The sequence below is a fragment of the Lynx rufus genome, unplaced genomic scaffold, assembly GCF_022079265.1.
Source record: "Lynx rufus isolate CCGP_SWC_20201006 ecotype Redwood Valley unplaced genomic scaffold, mLynRuf1.p SCAF_3, whole genome shotgun sequence".
Taxonomy (NCBI): Eukaryota; Metazoa; Chordata; class Mammalia; order Carnivora; family Felidae; genus Lynx; species Lynx rufus.
Window position 1 is genome coordinate 170518950 of NW_025814845.1, and position 21352 is coordinate 170540301.

Consider the following 21352-nt stretch of genomic DNA (forward strand, 5'->3'; position numbering starts at 1 on the left):
ATAAACTAAATTGGTATCTGAAAGGCTTCATAGAAAATAGAAACTTTCAACTTTTTTTTTCCTACAAAGAAAAACAAATAGTATCCAAAATATTAAGCATGAATTGTTTGCCAATTTTTTTTTCTTAAATATTTTACAAACATAGGAAGGTGGTTCTCATAATGTTCATAACAAAGAATTGCATTTCTGCTCTTAGCACTGACTACGTCAATGACATCTTTTGTCCTTGTCCCCAAGAGGGTCAGTTTGTGTAGCCACCATGAGAGCTATCCAGGAAGCGGGAGGCCAGGTGAGATGCGGCTCCTTGCACACCCAAGTCTGTCCGTCATGTTCGTTCTGGGGCACAACTCTCCCCAAAGAGCTCATAGTGCTTTCTTCAGTATTGGTCCATCAGAGTAAGTAGTTTTGTGCTATAAGAAAGCAGTTCCTCTTCTTTACATCGGGGGCACGACAAGTCCAGTCATGGCTGCAAGGAAAGAGTGGCACAGAAGTGAGACTCAGAGATGTTGACACTCGTGTCTATAACCCGGAGTGAGGGGCGGGGGGTTGGGACTGACAGAGTCTGGTACAATCCGGGGAGACGGTGCACGGATACGGGAAACCATTTCCTCCAGGTCTGGTCTAGCAGACAGCCCGGTCAGAGGCACCGAAGCCTTACGGAATCACTGACATCTACACAAGGCTTGTTGAAGTTTTGTTGGGAGGCCAGGAGCTATGTTTTGTCTTGTTGTGTATCAACGGGTTGCATTCCTGACAGAACAGAGGTAAACATGTAAACTAAATACTCACATCCTTGCGTTACATTCATTTTGTAGCATCAGACTACAAAGAAGATTGTATGGTCTCAAATCAGTTGGAACAGGAAAGAAAGCTCCAGGTGCTGAGCCTACAGCGTCACTCACCGGGTGTCGTTTATGACCAGTAGGGTTTTCTATCCATCCTAGGTTTCTATCCATTCTAGCTGAAATGTGATGAGTTTTTTTCTTGTTTTTTTCTAACTAGCTCATCTTCCTTTGGTGCTTACTGCTGATACGCGATACTCGTTCACTAACGAATGCTGATCCCCTGGAATAGACGACTTAATTGTGTTCCTAATCTGGGAGTCACCTGATCTCCACTCTTCAGCCCCTAGCCAAGTGTGGTGCTCAAGGTCTCCTCCATCTAGTGAGGAGGACACACACGATACCTGTTGGGGGCATCGGGTTCAAGGCTTCCCCTTGATATGGGAAACAATGTAGCCTCGGCACAATGTGGAAAAGTCACACGGCAAAATGCACCCTCTGACCTTGGCTTTGGGGTGATGAACCCATTCTTGGGAATCAGCAGAGGAGCTTCCTTGCATCAAACCTGAAAACCCTATCTAGAACTTGATCCTTTGAGTTTTATTGTCTCTGTCTCATCTAGAGCTCACCGGATACATAGAAGCATTTTGCTGAGTGGTGCTGACCAAGCTTCTAAGCAAATGGCCGAGATTCTTCCTGCTTCCCCCAACACCACCCCTCTTCCCTCCTCCCCTCCTCTTCCTCCCCCGCCCCTCCCTCTGCCCCTTCTCTCCGTGCCAGCTAGTCTGCTCGGGCAAAATTGTCAGCCGCCTATTTCCCTGCCCATACAGCCTTTATTGAATGTTTGTGAGATCTGGATTAAGGTCTTACACAGCTAGCAAAGCCTTAATTATTTTTGCCTGTATTACTATATATTGAATCGATGTAACTTTTCAATAAAGGCAGTTCAATTCTGGACACTCCCTGATGATTTGGAGACATAGCAACCCTGGTAATTATCCCAGAGTGTAGGAGGTTTTTTATTTTATTTTATTTCTTTTCCTGGAGGGAGCTGGAAAATGAATCAGGCACATAGTGCATAATATTATCTCGACAATCTATACTCATCACTGCAAATGCCTGATAAATGAGGTAGAAGCTGGGAGAGTGAACACTACACGTATAACTCTCTGGCAGTGGGATTCTGGCTCACGTTTTCAACTTTAACTTGTCCATTACACTTAAAACTCATCACCCCCTTCCTTTTTCCGGGTCCTCAGGGAGTTACCCAAGCTGCTTAGGGCAGAGCCGCTCAAAGAAGAGGATCCACTGCCTGCAGGAAGAACAACAGATCTCACATATTTTCCTTCTTCCTACTCTCACCTCGGGGACTGGGTGGGCTGGATCTCCGCTACACGGTGACCCTGACTTTTTGCTTATAGAAACCATCGCCAACAGACAGAAAGCAGACGTTAAGTGGAGAAAAAGTAAGCATGCTCACTGTCGCGAGGGGAGCGTGCTTCACCGCACTTTGTTCAATTTCTTTCTGCCTTTGGCGTTTTCCAGGAAAGCAATAATCCCCCTTTGGTCCAGGTGGAAAGCAGGTATGGGCGAAGGGTGAAGAGAGGAACTGCACTATGCCTGTCCCCGGGGAGACAGTGGGCTGTCGCAGCACAGGCTCTGGAATCCAAACGTCTGAGGTCACCTTGCTTGTGTGGCCTTGGGAAAAACGACTTAACTGAGAACGGTGAGAATGGTACGACCTTCCCTTTTTGGTCACATGTGCGGCTTGGGCAAGGTAATCCGTGTAAAGTGTTTGGGTCACTGTCTTGCACGTGGTGCTCAAAAACGGCAAGCCTCAGAGACGGCTGGTTGCACGTGACCTCTGCAGATGATTGAGCCCCTCTCATCTTACGGACCAGCCTGTGACCACCCAGGCACCTCCGACCACACTCTTACTCTCCCGCCGTCTGTCTTTAGAGAGACGCGGCTTCGTGCTGATCGCCCCGGCAATCCCAAGACTCCTTCGCTCGGGGACTGTGGCTAGCTCGTTTGAAGCCAGCTTTTTTTCTCCTTCTAGGCATCAGCGGGACACCTGGTAGCATTGGACCTTGAAGTTCTAGTCACCTGATGCCAAATGAGGAGAAGTGGGAGTCTGCACCCCTAATTTAGGCATGGCTCTCCCCCTCCACCTCCTCCCTACTGTCTTCCTTCTTCTTCAGGCTCAAATTGCCAGAGGAATTTAGAGGGAACTGTAGGGTTCCCAAAGAGGCTCGGGACATTTCAGCGATTCTATAGAAAGGAGACTAGATCCCAGAGCCTGTGCCTACGCGCAACTGATAAAATCGTCACTCCTGCCGACACGGAACGTGTGGCTCAGCCACCTCCTCAGTCTATTCTGACCTGTGGGGGACCAGAAGCTCACATGGTGGAGGACCCTAGGGAGGGTCTTCTGGTGACTGCTGTCCCTGCAGAGAAACCTCACTATGACCGCATAGACCCTTCCAGCATTTGGGGCCAACTCAACTCTGAACGGGTCACACCACAGCTAGACTTAGGCAAGCAGCCACAGGCAGGGGGTAGATTCCGGGTCATGGGAGCCGGTGAAAGATCTGTCCCGGCATTCCTGAGGGCCAAAAGCCAGGCAGGGCCCATCGCTGAGTATCTTCTGCCCAGAAGATCTGAGGCAACCAGCTCAACTCGCCCAGCTGAGTGCACGCACAAGAGAGATAAAGGAGGGAGGGCAAGTGGAAGTGAAGTCGTACTTTTCCTCCTCGAAGTGAAGCTGGAAATGTTGGCAAGGGTTGCCTGCAAGGAGGAAAGGGCTGCATCCCTCCCGACTTCCTCCTACACCTGCACTCCTTCTTAGCCTTTCGGGGGGCCCTCGCTCTACATTTCCCCAGCGAGAACTGTGTGGCCCCCACTTGGTTAAGGGACGTGACTAAAATCACAGCACTTAGAAAGCGGAGACATCATCACCGACGCCGGCAGGCAGAAGGGAAAGATACACCAAATATTCAACAACTGTATCCACTTCCCGGTCTCGAGATGAGGCCATTCATAGACAACGTTCTGAGCATATCCCCCAAGGACGGGATGGAAACCACCGGTTGTTGAGGAGAGACCAGGCAGGTAGTGACACTGAGCCGCGGGCTGAGCCTCTTTCTCTATGGATCAGGCATCTAGATTAGAACCAAACAGATCTATATTGTCCCACTCAAATATACAGATGTTTCCAACTACTCACACATTGGATGGCATGTTTCCCAGCTGCTTGTCTCGTTGAAAGTGAAAGAATTTTCAGGGACCTCTTCTTAGGGCTGAGCTTCCAGTTCCCGTTTCACAGTCTGTCTGTCCAGTCACTGGACTTTGAGGAGACACCACTGTCTCTTATGGTAGGATGGGACAGGAACCTACCGTGCCTCCCAGAGCTCTGCTCGGCCACAACTGGCAGATGAACCCTCACAGGTGACCCAGAGGGTCAGGAATCTACGCATAATCATAAAGCTACTAGGCAGATGCCGTCCTGCGGACGGCACAGGTCATCTGAGGTTCTGCTGAGCTCAGAGGCTCTGATCCATAAGGGGTTAACCAAACCTCTGCCCTGCTCGGTTTTAGCCAATGCCGCTAGTCGTGAATGTTTTCATGTCAAGACATGAAAAAGAGCCTAAAAATAATGTGGGTCGTCAGGATCCATGGTGTTCAGCAGGTTCCAATTTGCTCTTTTGCCATCAGCTGGCTCCCATTCACAGCGAGATGATTAGATTCTCGTGCACTCATCACATTTGTGTAATGTTATGTCATACTCTATTTTCAGACATTGCTCAAAAATGGGTTGGATGGGCGATATTCATTTTTGTTCTTAGACGGTGTATGTCTTTTTTCTTTCTTTCTTTCCTGCCCCACCCCAGATCAGGCACCTGCTATCAATCTGACTGGCATGTAACCAGAACTCTCACAATGGGCTGGTTGCTCCCAATGGATCCTGTCCATTTGTGCCATGGGAATATGTATGCAGTGTAGACGGCAAGACAGTTAGGTAAGCAGCAATCACCATACGGTATCTGATGTGGCAACGAGGCACCTTCTGGGAAACGGTGACACGGCCCTGTGGAAACCAAGGGTCTGGGGAGTCCAGACACTCCAGGAGGGTGTATATGGCTCTATCATAGTTAACTCTGTGACCTCGAAGAGCTGTCCGACTTCTCTGTTTTCCTCCATCTTGCTCTTAGATGGAGTACAAGCTCAGTTGTACAAGCCGTCTGTGACCCATGGTGAAAACACCAAAGCACCTCTTTGTAGGTACATGGTTAAAGATGGGGAATGATGCTGTGCTGTTTGCTCTTACTCTGCTGGCCCTGTGGCCCATCTAATCATGGCGGTACCAAAGTGGTACCTTTGCTTACCTCTGAATCCATTTCCATTGCCACTGGAGCAGGCAGGTGAAGGGGAGCCTTGTGGCCTGATGACAGGGGCAAAGGCACTCTTCTGTTTGACAGCAGGAAAAACTGAAGAGGAAAATGGAAGGATGGAGGACGTGCTAGAAGATCCAACAGTAGGACTTGATGACATGACTGGAAAGCAAAGGCACAATCCTCTTAGGAAGGGACAAACCTAGGCACGAAGTCCTTTCTTCAGGACATACAACCAACACACATTACTCATTGGTTCCAGGCATTGTCCCAGATTCTGGGGATTCAAAACAAAGTAGAATGCAACAACGTCCCCACCTTGCCCAGTGGAGGGAACACACAGACAAAATAATGAACAGGTTCACAGTCCTACTGGAGGAACATACACGATGCTAAGGAGACTCAGCAGACAGAGTCCTCTTCTGCCAGGGAGTCAGGAAGACAGCAGCAGGAGGTAATACGATGATAGGTCTTTGCTCACGACTAGAAGCTTGACAAGAGAACACTAAGACCAACATCGGCAAAATCATCAAATCTACTCAAGAATGGAAACCTCTTTTTCACCCTAAAAAGAAGTCCTGGCTGGGAGCTCTGCGCTTCCCTGGTAATTCTCAGCGCTCCAGAGGTTTCATCTACAGGGTTAACATCTCTGAGAGTACCATCTCTATGGGCCACTGCCTCATTAAATGTAAACGTTTATTAACATCTAGGAGATTACCTCCCTCTCTCTCTCTCTCTCTCTCTCTCTCTCTACTTTCAAAGCCCCTGGGAAATGAAGTTGCAAGTTAGGCCCCTCTGATGTAATGTGTAGAAAAAAACACCAATATTAACACTAAAATTACTTAAAGGAAGCCAAAAGCTAAGTGTTGTAATTTCCAAGAAAAATAAAGGCAATTTCCACAATGAAATGCCCTACCTCTTAATGTCAGATACTCCACCAAGTTACATCATACAAGAAGATAATTTTATCTTTTCTGTTCAACTAGCTCAAGTAAGGGGTAATCTCCAGTTCACAAGGGTAAAATTGGCAGATACAGCATCTTGGAGAATAATGTCAAGTTCCAGGGATTCATTTTAGCACCGTCTCCAGAATTCTGAACTGTCATATGAGGTGGTGAAGGAATTACTGAAACCTAATGGTCAAGGCTAGGAGTGCTAACTTTTGCTTCGTATCTTCAGTGGCCCAGCTACCCAACAAAGTAAATTTTGAAAGTGAGGACATGTATGTGACTTATGGTTCAAAGACCAAGTACAGGGTGAATTGAAGGTCAACTGTTCTGATGTCCTCTGTAAGACTCCATTCCCGTTTCTTGTCTCTCCATATTTTCTACCTCCATATGAAGACACACTTTGGGCTATGTTCACACAATTACATATATAAAATCACCATATAGCATCCCTGCAATATGATGTCTTTTATAGCCAAACTACAAACCAAAGACCTCAAAAAAAGAGCTTTATCTAAAAACTGCTCGTCCTTATGTAGTCCTGATTTAAGCGCAGAAAGACGCATCTAAGTACATGTCTGTCTTTCCGCAAGTAATAGGAATCAAGAGAAAAAATTGGAAAGGAGGATGAAGTCTTGGAAGAATCTCACATCATACTTGAAAATTAAACTGAAGAAAAAATTGGGCTAATTCACTATTATTACAGAATAGGACACAGGGCTAACCATTGGGAGTGGATTGTATTCATACTCTCAAGCAAAATCTCCTCTTCTAGCATTGGCTTTCACATCAATAAAATGAAGTCGGGGACCTTTCCCCTTTCGGGAAGGCACACAATTAGAGGCCAAAGAAAAGCTGAGACTCCGGAGGCCCTGATTCTGATCACAGTCCAATCTCCACCACTCCATGTGAACCATGCAGGCACCAAGATGGCGCCTTGACTTCTGAGTCTGCAAAAGCACCACCTCTCCTCCTACACCATGATAGAGGAGGGTTTTTATAACATTAGGCACACATATACACCCTTGATTCCATTTATATTCAGCATCTGATTCACTTTTACAAATACCTCTTTTCTAAACAACAGATCTCAAGCTAAAGTAGATTCATTAGGTCAAATGTGGCTGCCTCTTCATGAAAGAGTCGCCTCAAACTTCTCTAAGTAACATGGAACAATTGTTGCAGAGTTGAATAAGCACAGAGTTATAATATGCCCAATTAAAATACCTTTTAGGAAATTTTTGTGAAATGCTAAATACCCAACTTAATTTAAAATTTAATGCAACTATAACAAAAATCCCAAGAGGAATTTTAATTTGTTTATGTCCACAAACCCAATTGTTATGTTTATCTATTAAAAAAACAACAACCCTATAAGAGCCAGAAAGTTCTGTTAATACTTCAAAAGTACTAAGAAAGCATTTATCTTAACAGATATTAAATCTTACGAAAAATCTACATCAATGAAGTCAGTGTTATATGAGTGTAGAAACAGGCAGACAAATCCTTGGAGAAAATAGAGGCCAGAAACAGACCTGGATATATATGAGAACTGAAACTTAATAAAGGCGACATTTCAAATTAATGGGGACATAAATGCATGGGAACAATATACAAGCCCCCCAGAGACAAAATTTAAAGTGCTTCCTCGTGTTAAACACTAAAGTAATGTAAGTGGATTAATGAGTTATTTGCTAAAACAAAATTATAAAGGCGTGAGTAGAAAAATTAGGAAGGTTATATAATCTACATAATCCTTTCAACCTCAAAGCCTAAACAGAACATCACGGAACAGATTTGCCCCATGACGCAAAACTTCCTTAACACACAGAGAAAAGGCAAATGACAAATTAGGAAAAATCTTTATCATAATTATTTAGATATGTTCTTATCCTCAATAGCTAATAGGCTGTTATAAATCAATTAGAAAACAGAAAAACATCCCAATGAGGAAAATGGGCAAAGGATCGGAAAAGCAAGGTCACAAACATGAGTGAGACATGAGTGAAAATGACCAAAAGACTTTCATAGGCCTAAAACATGTTCAAACTGATTAGTAATCGAATGCAAATTAAAACAGTAATGAGAGGTTACTTTCCACTTTACCAAACTGCCAAAGATTAAGGAGAAAGGAACAGGGCAGGGAAACAGATACTCTTCCTTTACTAAGGGGAGGTTTCATCTCTCTGGGGGGACTTTGGCAATGTGTATTTAAAATCAAAGTATTTTAAAATGTGCCCATTTTTTAACCCAGCAATTTAATTTTGAGAAGTTAATCCCAAGGAGATAATCATAAATTTGCAAAAAAAAAAAAAAAAAAAATTGATCCAAGGGCATTTTTATAATTGTGAAAAATTGGGAAATAATGGAAATGACCAAGCAATGGGGTAAACTATATTAAGTCTATAAAATAGAATGCTACGCAAATATTAAAGCTAATGTTGGAGAAGAATATTTGCTGACATTGAAAGATATGCCTACTCAGGTGAATAGGACAAATTACATCATAACATATACATCAAACACAATTTAATTTTTTTAATTATTAACTTTTTTTTAATTTTAGAGAGAGGGAGCATGTGAGCAGGGGAGAGGAGCAGAGGGAGAGAGGGAGAGAGAGAGAGAATCTTTTAATTTTGTTTTTAACGTTTGTTTATTTTTGATACGGAGACAGAGTGTGAGCCGGGGAAGGGCAGAGAGAGAGGGAGACAGAATCTGAAGCAGGTTCCAGGTTCCAAGCTCTGAGCTGTCAGCACAGAGCCCAACGCCGGGCTTGAATTGACAAACCGTGAGATCATGACCTGAGCAGAAGTCGGACGCTTAACTGACTGAGCCACCCAGGAGCCCCAAGAGAGAGAGAGAGAGAGAGAGAGAGAGAGAGAGAGGGAGAGAGAGGGAGGGAGAGAGAGAATCTTAAGCAGGCTCCACGCTTAGCCCGGAGCTCAATCCCATGACCCTGGGTTCATGACCTGACAAATCAAGACCCTAACAAATCAAGAGTCAGGCCTTCAACCATCTGAGCAACCCGGGGGCGTCAACCCAATTTTATTTTCTAAGAACACGTACAAAGCAAAAATTTAGAAGGATGCGATATACATCAAAACTTTTAACAATGTTATCTCTGGCCGATGGATTATGAATGTTCTTAAATTTATTCCTTTAACTTCTCCATATTTTCAAAATCTTCTATGATGAACATGCATTAATTTTGATGTAGCAGAAACCAATAAAAGCTGTTAAAAGAAACAAATGGAAAATCTCCTTTTTTTTTTTTTTTTTTTTTTGGTTAAAAATTATATAATCCAGGGGCGCCTGGGTGGCGCAGTCGGTTGGGCGTCCGACTTCGGCCAGGTCACGATCTCGCGGTCCGTGGGTTCGAGCCCCGCGTCGGGCTCTGGGCTGATGGCTCAGAGCCTGGAGCCTGTTTCCGATTCTGTGTCTCCCTCTCTCTCTGCCCCTCCCCCGTTCATGCTCTGTCTCTCTCTGTCCCAAAAATAAATAAAAAAACGTTGAAAAAAAAAATTTAAAAATTATATAATCCTTAGCACTAGGCCTAATAGCTTTTCTGGCTGTTAATGCTCCTCTTTGATTTAAGGCTTTACTACCTGTAAACAAGGTTGCCTGTTAACCTTTCTGCTACAAAAAAGCAGACACTGATAAATTTTCAAAATCCCGGGAAAAGCTTATTGATTATAGTGAACTTCGCAAGGCAAACATCACTCCTTCTGTCTGTTCTCCATTCTCAGGACCCAGGTCTGCATCATTGACAGATTTTATGGAGCCTAGCTTCCAATCTGTGACTTTGATAATTTTGCCACTTTTCTTTTACTCCCTCTTTCATTGATCCCCTGGCAGAATTCCATTTGTTGTGCGTCAGAGAAGACACTGCAATTTTCAAAATGTATCTATCCATGACTAGAAGGTTATCCTTTAAAAGCTAACGGCGGTTGTCCCTGCACGGAAATAAAGCGTGTCATTTCTCTTTTCCTTTTTACATATACTTGCTTTTCAAATTGTGTATAATGAGAATGTTACTATTGTAACAGGGTTTCTTTTTCCTTCCCGGAGTAAAAGACAATAGAAATATGTCAAAATGTTAACAAGGTGGTTTTTTATGGTGGGAGTACACTTTCTTTTTGAAACTACTTCCATATGTTCTAAATTTCCTATAATAATCATTTAATACTCTACCATAGAAAATGTCTTGATATCTGTTGTTGAAAACATAAAAATATTGAGCCCCAGGGCCCAGGCTAAAACTATGTAAATGAAGTAGGAGTCCCTGAGCACGGGTTGGATTTCTGCCCATATAGATTCTGCCCCAATCTTTGGAATTGCTCGATGGCTACCCTGCTTTGGAAGAAGTGGTCCCACAAGTGTCGCAAGCCTGTTGAGTAGACCATCTTTGGGGACACCAGCGGGCGCCATTTTAGGAAAGCTGATCACATCCACTTGCAACTGAGAATTTCTCTGGACAACTCTCTCTCTATGGATAGAGGCCAAAGTAAAGGCAAGTCCGTCTGGCCCCCAAATCTCTGTGAACATGGGGAGTTAAGGAAAAACCACTTTTCTTCTTACAAGGATTGATTGGCCTGCATAGGCCCAGCTGGAACTCACCGGGCACATATCCTCCTTTGCATCGAGCCATTGCATTTGTTGGCGCTAAGGGGTCTGTCGGCATTTCATTATAACCCCCTATTGTCAGGGGTTTAGAATTCAGCCATAAAAAGCTGCACTGAGCTGGAACTTGGCACACATGCTACCGCCAGGAAGTGAAGTTTGTATGTGAAATTGAAAAAACATCTGTCCGGCCATTTTTGAAGCAGTGTGAGAGCGAAAGCAGTGAAGACGCAGGTTTTTGATACTCTGCGATGGACATCATGCAAATCAACTTGACCGAGAGGCTTGGCTTTTTATTTATTTATTTTCTTAACGTCTCTGGCAAGTGATTGCTCCGGGGCAGGGCCCGGCTGCATCAGCATCGCTTAAAAAAGAAAACGAAAAATCATAGACTGGTGTTTTCAGACACAAGCAACTGAATTGACAAAATGGTTTCCCCTGGGCTGTTTTTTATATTTCCCAGAGAAGTTAAGACTTAGCTGGCTAGAAATACAGGTCAGATGCTATTGTAATGAACTCCATGGGGTATTCAGTATTTTTGCAGTAGGGGATTTTATTGTAATGAATGCACTGCTTGGAATCCATTCTCGGTTTGCAACTGCTTCGGACCCTCCTTCAGAAAATAACGGTGCGAGAGATCACACAGACCCAGGAGGAGCAAGGAGAAGGTTCTCTGTCGTGTTTCCCTACTCCCGTTGGGCAGGGTGCCTCTTTCTGGTCTGTATAAGCCATCTTGTTTTAATGGGTGATTTGAAGAATTGGGTGTTATCATTTTTCTTGTGGCAGTGGGATCGAATGATCAAGAAAGTATAGTGGAAGGAAGTTGTCACTGCTGCAGTGGGAAAGGAAGCTCCCGACCAAATGAATTAGCTAATAAGAAACAAGCAATTACCCAGTGGGCATATTCATTTAGCTGTTCCTCTTTTCTCTCTCTGTCACTCTCTATCTCTATCCCTATCTTTCTCTGTCCCTCTCTGTGTCTCTGTCTCTTTCTGTTCCTCTCTCAATATATATATATATATATATGTCTCCCTGCCTCTATCTCTCTCTCTCATCCCTACTCATCCACCCCTGTCTTTCTTTTGGTCTCTCTCCCTCATCACCACACTACATACTATATTATTATATTGACCATTTTTGAGCTACAAAAATGACAATTAATATGGTTCAGCTTTATACATGGATTTTTATTGATAAATGTATGTTGAACATATGAACCTATTTGGGGGAAAAAAGTAATTTCATGCTGTTTGGTCTAATAATGTATTATAAATACAAAAAGTATTTCCTACAGTATTGAATAATTTTAGAACATGGTATTCTGAACCTGGTGACATATTTCTAGTCCTATTTTTATGATTTATTGGCTACAAATCCTTGAGTAAGTCATTTAATATCCCTTGATAACTTAAAGGGAAAATGATAATAATAATTACAATCATAGCCATGTCATAAATTGTTGTGGGGATCCCACTGGGGTCTATATGTGAACATGCTTTTTAGACTGTAAAGTGGAATGCAGTTGTGAATTACTCTTGTTGTCACCATTATTATGTGACATTCTTTACACAATGGCTCTCTTGCCTTTGTATCGCTTGTAGGGGCTATTGGAGATGTGGTCCCTTCTACACAGTGATGCATGGGAGATATCTCTCCAAGATCTCAGCAACAGAAAAATCAGGTTTCTTCAGAGCTCCCCGCCGCCCCACACCAAGAAATGTGTGGACACAAAATCTTATGACAAGTAACGTTTCTCTCTTTGCTTTCCCATCTTGTAAGCCTCCGAACCAAGTTTATGGCTCTCTTGAAAAGACTGAATAGCATCCAGGTTAGTCCTTGGATTCGTCTAATTTTCCTATCCATATTTTTTAATTTTATCTCAGTTTCTTATAGTTATTATTTTATACTTTCAAAGCACTCATCTCACTATTAATATCCCCCCGAAATATTTTTGGAAGACGATAAGGTAAAAACAAGTAAAGAACTAAACAAATCAAGAAAGCGATAGTTTGTTTATCTAGACCGCCATGATCTATCCATATTTTTAAATTTTATCTCAGTTTCTGGAGGTCATTATTTTATACTTTCAAAGCATTCATCTCACTATTAATATCCCCCCAAATATTTTTGGAAGAAGATAAGGTAAAAACAAGTAAAGAACTAAACAAATCAAGAAAGCGATAGTTTGTTTATCTAGACCGCCATGATCTAATTGATCCAGGCCATTGGACATGACAGACACAGAACTCATGTCTTTACAGCAGTACGATTTTAGTTGTAGTAGAAGAACCAACCTCTAGTCTCTCTGCTACTTGGTTACTAACGTCCTTATCACACTGAGTAGACTGTTGAAGGTAATGAATTGAACAGATAACACAGAAATAACTCATGGGTGTGTGTCCACAGAGAACCACAAGGCTGTGAAAGGCAGCCTCCAGATCCTTGGCATGTCACAGGCTGAGCTGTGTGCTGCCCTTGACTTGCCCTTGTCCCTGGCCTGAGGGAACCATTCTGGTGAACAGAGGGCTTGCTGTAGAGCCTTGCAATTGGAGCCAGAATTTCAAGAACGTTCCACTCGCTCACACAGACTCTCCATGGCGGCTTCTCCCCTGGCCTGAAGTATCCCCCAGGCAGGTCTGAAGTACACATATTCTCTCAGGTTTCTTAGCCCGCGAAGCAACCCAAAAGAGTTTTCACGACCCCCTAGGACATCTAGCTAGCCCATAATAGGATTAAGAGATCCGTCTCACAACACTCTCTCATGAGCAGCTAAATTCCATCTCTCGGAAGGTACGTAAGGAGGAGAGGGCCATGTAACAAAGCAACATGGGAGCATGGTGTGATACACAAATCAACCAAACCACAAATTCTGTGTTCAAATGATGGCCCGGCTCTATCCTCGCTGTGTGATCTCGGATAAGTCAACTGCTGTGCGCCTGAACCTCCTCACCCACAACAAGGAGGAAGTTCTTATAAGGATTAAATAAAACATTACATCCCAAAGTGCCTAACTGAGAGTGTGCATAATGGTAGCTGAAATGGAATCTCAATTCCCCTCTCCTGTCCATATGAGCCGCATTGCCCTTTCTTTGCAAAAAGCAAGTATCTTCCCTCTTTGTCTTTCCTTCAGAAGGCTTTGAGCAACCAAGTGCACCAAAGTCCAACCAACGGCGAAGAGCAGAGGGCAGGAAGGACATTTCCTCGGGAAACTGGGTTCCTCCTCCACGAGTCAGTCAGATGTAGGGATGCAACTCTCCCTCAAAAGGGTGAACAGTAAAGCCCAGGGACAGAGAGACAGGGAGAGCCGGACAGAGGGAAGGGGCACTTACTTCCATACGGGGAGCCTGTGGGGGAGCCGTTTAGAAATCCTGGTGACCCGGGGACGCCCAGGTTGGCCATGGGGACGTTGCTGTAGCCGTTCATGCTGTTACTGGAGGTGCTGTAGTTAGACTGCTGGGGGGTGGAGCTGGAAGAGTAGCCCCGCGGAGAGATGCTGCTTGTGTTGCGGATGTACCCTGGACAACAAGGAGAAAGCCCAGGTAAAGGAACCGGCACACGCAGCCAGCACAGGCCAAACATGGCGGCGTGGGCCCATGTGGCCCTCAGATGGCAGAAACCCCCCCGGAGCCACCCTTGGGCAGGGTGGAATGTCTGCACTTTGTCTTCAGCCTTCTATCCTCCTCTCCCTTCCCCATCCTACAACCAGGCCATGTCCCTGACAGCCCCTCCTTCCTCTTGGTCCCCATTTGCAGTCAACATCTCCGGCTCAGACCGAGGAGTAGTGACTAGCGGTTGGGTGCAGTGACAGCTCCCAAATCATCCTTCATGTCAAGTCCTGTGAGATCTCCAGGGTGTCACTGAGGAAGGCATTCTGGGGTCAAGTTGTGTACCGTAGCTATCCCTTGTCTTTTCACGTATGTGGGGCCTAGAGAATAAGCAAACCAGTTTACATCCGCTAACCTAGTGTTTCCCAAATTTAACACACCACAGTATCTTTCCCGGGAGCGGTGGGCAAAAGGGATCCTGATAACCTCCCAAGGGCCACCAGGACTCTGCAGATCATAGCTTTGGGAACGTGAGTTCAAGGTTGTTACCATGCCCTGGGTGGGAGTGGGGAACATCTTCATTTAAAAATTGCTGTTAAATTCATCTAAATGTGCCATTCTTTGGCCAAAGACTTGGAAGCATCCGCCATCGAGTGCAGGGAGATCAGGTCTGTGGGAGGGATGGGAAGGGATGGCAGGGTTCTCATACTTCTGAAACCCCAGCACGGAGACATCACCTAACCTATCCTGAAATAATCCATTTTGGATAACAGTCTCTAAAGCTATGTAAAAAATGACCCAAGTCAGAGAAGGAGGAGGAGGAGGAGAAGGAGGAGAAGAAAAAGAAGAAGAAGAAGAAGAAGAAGAAGAAGAAGAAGAAGAAGGAGAGGAAGAAGAAGAAGGCTATAATATGTCCACACCCATCCTTCTATAAGAAAAACGCAGCCTGGGCATGAAAATGAGGCATTGCCTTCCGATGGATGAATGAAATTGGAAACAAAGCTATCCCAAAGTTAGGGACATGATTAGGAAATTTATTCCTTTTAAAACATGATTTGTGATAAACTTAGCACCTTAATAAAATCGACCTCAGTGACAAAAATCTTTACACGATATACTTCAGGTGTAGAAAGCACTGTTAACTAGAAAATGTGCTGCTACGTATTTGTATATGAGATAATACACATATAGAAGTCACCAAATAAAGCCAAGCCACTCACCCTTGGCTCCTAGGAAGAGAGGTTGGGCATAATAAATAAACGATAATGGCAATGACTCAGCCTCCTTTCACTATTCAAGCTGATGATCCCAAGAGCAGAAGTGCACATTTGAGTCAAAGAGTACCTGTAAGTCTAGTTTCAGGAAGCCAAAACCATTCTAAATAAGTAACAGTCCCTCCTAACCTTAAATATCTTCAGTTAAGGGGATTCGACCCGGGACCTAAAAAGCCCCAAATCTAACAAAACATCACCTATCATGTTGAGATAATCTAATATGTGATCGGGAAGGGGGGGACACGCTTTTCTGATGGTACATGAATCAAGCTTCACCTCCCTCCACTCATGCAGAACCAACGTTTTAAATGGAGAAGGTGCTTGAAGCCTGCCTCCGGGAAAGGCTGTACCTTGATTATTTCCCTGTGTTGACTCTGAGATGCTGACGCCAAGCTGGCTGCCGTATGAATTGATGCCCATCATGCCACCGTGAGCCGGAGAGCTGGAGAGAGCTGGGATCTGGCTGGGATTCCTGGGGACGCTGTACAGGGCTTCCGCGATGTCTGCGGCCCGCTTCAAAATGATGTCCTACAGAATGGCAGGTTGAGGTGAGCGTTTTTATTCAGCGCAAAGACTCAAGCTCAACCGAGTGTAAGAGGTCAACGTCTAACCTGGTTATTGTGTGGTGTGCCATAGAGGGCCTCCACCAGATCCGCAGCTCTTTTCAACAGCATTTCCTAGGAAAAGGGAAGAAAGGGTAAGGGATGAGCAAAGGTAACCCCCCCCAGTGGCAACCACAAAGGAAAATTATGCATAAAAATCAAAAGTCCAGACATCCTCCCTGAAATATAAATAACTGGCTAAGGGGTCCTGTATAATTGGTGTGACAGGCAGAATTATACCTGTACGTATAAATCCCTCTATAAATATGTATCTACACGGAATCCATCTAGATAAAACGGTTCCATACATGATTGCACTACCAAAACCAAAACGCGACCAGATTCAAGGTGGAGCTGGTTAAAATTAATAAGGTCTGGGAAGTGCCATTAAAAACTTTCAGACCATTCCATTTATAAGATCTGGTACTCTAATTAACCAGAAATTCTTCAAATGATTGACTGGCCTGAGTTTAGCTGCTTGCCAAGGAGTTGTTCGTAATACTGAAATGATCTTGGCAGGGCCTTCTGCAAAATTTTATTCTAATAAAGATGAATTCTTTCAATAATATTTCCCCCTGTTCACTTTAACCAGAGAGAATTAGTAATCAGTAATCCCTTTCGTCTCATTTTGTCTTTTCCACCTCCTGCTTTGAACAGCCTCTTAAATTGCTATTAACCTACTTTCCAGATATCATCTAATTTAATGGTGGGGCTGGGGATTTTTCCAAGAGGAGAAATAAAGGTGTGATGGAGAAGTGAATGTGGTACTTGAATTTTACTCACAGTACAGAGAAGAGAACACAGCATATTATAACGTGTGTACTCAAAATGCAAGTAGAGACGTTAAAGTTTAATAATGTATCCTTAATTGAATGTCTAATAAATTAATGTGCTTTTCAATACGGAAAGCTAAAATAATGGGCCAAGTTCATGACATAATTGTCCATAAGCAAGTTCACTTAAAAGTGATTCATTTCACAGAAATTTTACATGGAGGCATTTTTCACTTCACAAAATACCCACATACAGGGTAGTGCCTCTATGAATACCTGATTGTGGGTTAATGTGCCCTTGCAACTATGGGCACATAAAATTAGACTGAAACACAAAAAAGGGAGGACTTACATTTTTAAGCAATTGTACAATTATTTATTTTCATAAAGTTGGCAATGTTTTATAAGCTGGATACTTGTAGTGTATCTGTTTTTGAGGACAAAATTTTCAGATTTCATATTCCCTCAGGTATTAATTTTCTGGATTCATCTAAGTTTGCTGAAATCCTATAATAAGGTTTTCACCTGTCAACTTCCAAAGCATTTTTTTTTACCTTAGCTAATCTCTCTGGGTCCCCAGGATGCCTTGGAATGACTTTCTGCAGTCTTTGGAAACCGTAGTCTATGGTGGGTTCATTTAATGCTGAAAAATAAAAGTCCTCTTTTTGAGTATGTTTCATGGTCATAAAGCAGAACTTCTCAGTAAGTCTTCCACCCGCAAAGAGAAAGGTTCTGGTATTATCTGAGAATCGATACATAATGGATACAATTCGTTAAGGAATTTTTTGCTGTCGACATTGGTTAATTCACATTTGCAAGTTTGGAATTCACAGTAGTTTAGTGTCTTTGCATTCAAACGATATTTCAGAATTTCGGGATTATTACATTTACTTACCATTCTGCCTTAAGTGTATACAACTTATCATTCTCCGCTCACTCTCAAATAACCAGAAATATTACACAATCGACCATCTCCCAATTTTCTACGAAGACAATGAACTACCCTTACATGCTTTTTCTCTTCCCCCCTCTTCTGTTTCCCAAGTATACCTTTATCATCTATTAATTCTCCTAATTATCAGTTTTTCTTATTCTCCTAAATATTTCCATTCATACATATACAAACCTTCTGTGAATTTATTCTCTCAAAGCCCTGTTCTTATGCAATACACTTTCAGAATTTCCCATTACATTTTGCTACACGTACATTCGTATACTGTCAGGCTCCACCATATGCTGAAAGTTCCATAGAATCAGGACACATGCTTTGCTTTGCCACTGTGTTCTCATTGTTGAAGACAGTGCCCGGCACATAGTAGGCACTTGGCATCAGCAATTTGTAAAATGAGTGAGGGACAGAGTGAATGAATGACACATCTCCCCATTTCTACCATGCTAAAGAATTTTTGGAGTGGATTCCCTTATCCTTTCTCCTTCTTCTTGTCTTCTTTGAGTTCTTATAAGTCTGTTGTTTAAATTTTGTAGTTTCAAAATTAATGCATGATCAAAGTAAAGAAAAAAGATGCAAAGAATAAAAAAATAATCACCTGCACTCCCATTAGGCAGCAGTAAACACAGGAGGGTGTACTTCCTTTTTTAATCTTCCTTTTTGCACATATGTTTTATGAATATTTGTTGCTATTATTCTAAATATCAAAGCAACACCTTTGGTTCAAAAGAATTATTCAAAAAATTTAAATGCGGAAATAAAAATACAATCATCCATAATCTCACCATTTTAGAGATGAGCTGGGTTAGCATTTTTGCTCATATCCCTACAGATCTAAACACGCACGCATACTTAAAATTATTCACACTGTTACATAACCTACTTTTTATCAATTTAGCAACATATCAAACTTTTCCCCAGCTTATTCAATATTCTTTTATAACATTATTTAAAATTCCTGCATATTTTTCCATGTCATGGCCTATAATTTATTTAAATGGCTTCCTAACGTTTGCCATTTAACGTGATCCTTAATTTCTCACTATTATAAAAATCAGAGCCATAATTATCCGCTGTGTATAGGTTTAATGATTTCAATTGGATAATTCCAAGAATTAGAATTACTGGACCAAAACTATGATTTACGTTTAAGGCCTTCCACACATCCTGCCGAACTCTTCTCAGAAGACTGTACAAATTTGTATTCCCTCCAGCGGTGCATGTGGTCACTTTAATGTCTATTTCGTTATTCATCAGTGAAACTGAAGAGCTTTTTCTTATACTTGCTGATCATTTTAATTTTTTTCTTTTATGAACTGCTTATTGATTCCTTCCATAGTCCTTTCAATTGGGGATTAGTCTTTTTCTTTTTTTTTTTTACTTGTAAAAACACTTTATGTATAAATATTTTTAACACTCTGAATGTCCCCATGCTATAATATCATATCCCAGTTTGTCCTCAGGTATTATATGTAAAAAGATCATCCCAATTCCATGATAAGTACGCGCGCACACACACACACACACACACACACACACACACACATGCAATGCGTGTGGTATTTGCATATACATATACAAACATATATGAATTATCTTTCTTCTTCTTTTTTCCCAGGTCCACCCATAAAATGTGTACTGCTCATCATCTAGGTAATACGTTTTTTATTTTTTGGTCTGTATTTCACTTTTTATCATTTTTCTTGTCAATACGATTACTCCCTCATCACATTTTCTAGGAGTTTTACTAGTGCCTAGAAACACTTTTGGTTTTTATGTGTCTGTGCAGGCAGCGTGCAGGGAGTGGGTGGTCGTATATGGCCTAGTCATTAAGAGATTCCGCTTTAGAGTCAAATGGATCTTGGGTTTGAATTTTAGCTCCACCATTAATTTCTCTAAGCCTCTGTTTAAAATCCATCTTATGGGTTTGCTGTCAAAATTAAAGAAAACCATTTATATAATGTCCCAGCTCAGTTCTTGGCCCAGAGAAGTTCTTAACCAAGGGCGGCTACCTGTTATTTTGTAACCAAACCCCTGACAGATGTCATTAATGTTTTCTGTTCATTCTTAGGACCATCCATTCATGGCATCAACATATGAGGATCATTTTGTCTGTATATTAATTCCAACTAGTTCTCTTAATCTCATTCTCATGTTAGCTAAAATGTCCCAAATGGTCTAAAAATGAGGGTGATAGTGGAAATTCTTGCTTGTTTTTCTCCAAATGGGAATGACATTGACATTTCACCATCAAATTATTTATTATGCTTCAATAAGGGTTTTTTATCAGGACTTTTTAGAATTTGAGGAAATTATAATCATGAATTTGCTCATTTGACAAGTATACATTATATTTGATAAGAGATTTCCCAATTTGTCACAATTAAGTGTTTAGTCATGGATATGGTATATTTCTGAATACAGTTTGTTAATATTTTCCTAAGATTCCTGCTGTGAGGATTAAATCATTTAACTATTGAGAATAGTGCCTAGCACATACTAATCATTCAACAAGTATTAGTTACTATTACTGTTGCTGGGGGTTTATGTGTCCATATTAATAATTGGGATTGTGTGCTTGGTATTGTCCAGCTTCTGGTTGATTTGTGTTTTATACAAGCTTTGAAAAATAAATTGAGAAGCTCTGTATTTCATCCTATGCTTTGTAAAATTTATACGGCATGGATACTCTCTCTTGACTAAAAGTCTGGAAGAACCCTGTGAGATTTCTCTCATTAAAGTCACCAATAACATTTTAACCAAACCAAGAGGAACTTTGCCATTCCTCTTTTTTTTATATATATTCTTTGAGAGAGAGAGACAGAGAGAGCACATAGGGAGAGAGGCAAAGGGAAAGGGAGAGGGAGAGAATCCCAAGCAGTCTCCACACCCAGCGCTGACTGGGTGAGTTCTCCACATGGGATTCTATCCCACAATCCTGGGATCATGACCTGAGCCAAAATCAAGAGTTGGGCACTCAACTGACTGAGCCACCCAGGCACCCTGGAACTTTTCCACTCATATGATAAAGACAAGTTAGCATTTGACACTGGAAATACTCTCCCCTTGGAAATTCTTCCACCCATCGCCTTTCCTGAAAATGCACTGCCTGTTTCACTCTACCTCCTTAGTCACACCATCTCAGTCCACTTTGAGGACTGCTCTTCCTCCATCTTGTAAATGCTATTGCTCCCCATGACTGTTGCCAAGCCAGTCTTCTGTTTGGCTATACATTCTCCCTCAACCACCTCATCAGTGCCCCCATGATTTCCATGTCAAGCTACATGCCGACTGTCACAAACCTTTGTCTCTAGTCAAGAGAGCTTGCCTAAGATTCTGCCTTATCACTCCAAGTATTGGCTGGAAGTTTCCACAGGATAGCCCATAGACTCCTCCCACTTAAGATACCCCAAGCTGATGTGGCTTTCTGTGAACTGTCATGTCCGTTAGGTTGCCAATCAGAAACCTT

At 42.5% G+C, this 21352-nt stretch overlaps 1 protein-coding gene across 6 annotated transcripts in view; it reads right to left on the bottom strand.

Annotated features, from left to right (window-relative positions):
- Window positions 1-434: 434 nt before the first annotated feature.
- The window catches only part of EBF2 (EBF transcription factor 2), a 194509-nt gene continuing 173591 nt past the window's right edge, over window positions 435-21352 (bottom strand). For 3 of the 6 annotated variants that reach the window (XM_047091527.1, XM_047091525.1, XM_047091524.1), the window contains 6 exons: window positions 17489-17577; window positions 16171-16236; window positions 15910-16087; window positions 14070-14255; window positions 5168-5335; window positions 435-466 (listed from right to left, as the gene is read on the bottom strand). In XM_047091527.1, the coding sequence (XP_046947483.1) occupies window positions 435-466; window positions 5168-5335; window positions 14070-14255; window positions 15910-16087; window positions 16171-16236; window positions 17489-17577 (719 nt within the window). The remainder of the gene's footprint in view (window positions 467-5167; window positions 5336-14069; window positions 14256-15909; window positions 16088-16170; window positions 16237-17488; window positions 17578-21352) is intronic. The other 3 variants (XM_047091529.1, XM_047091528.1, XM_047091526.1) reach the window with 2 other exon arrangements.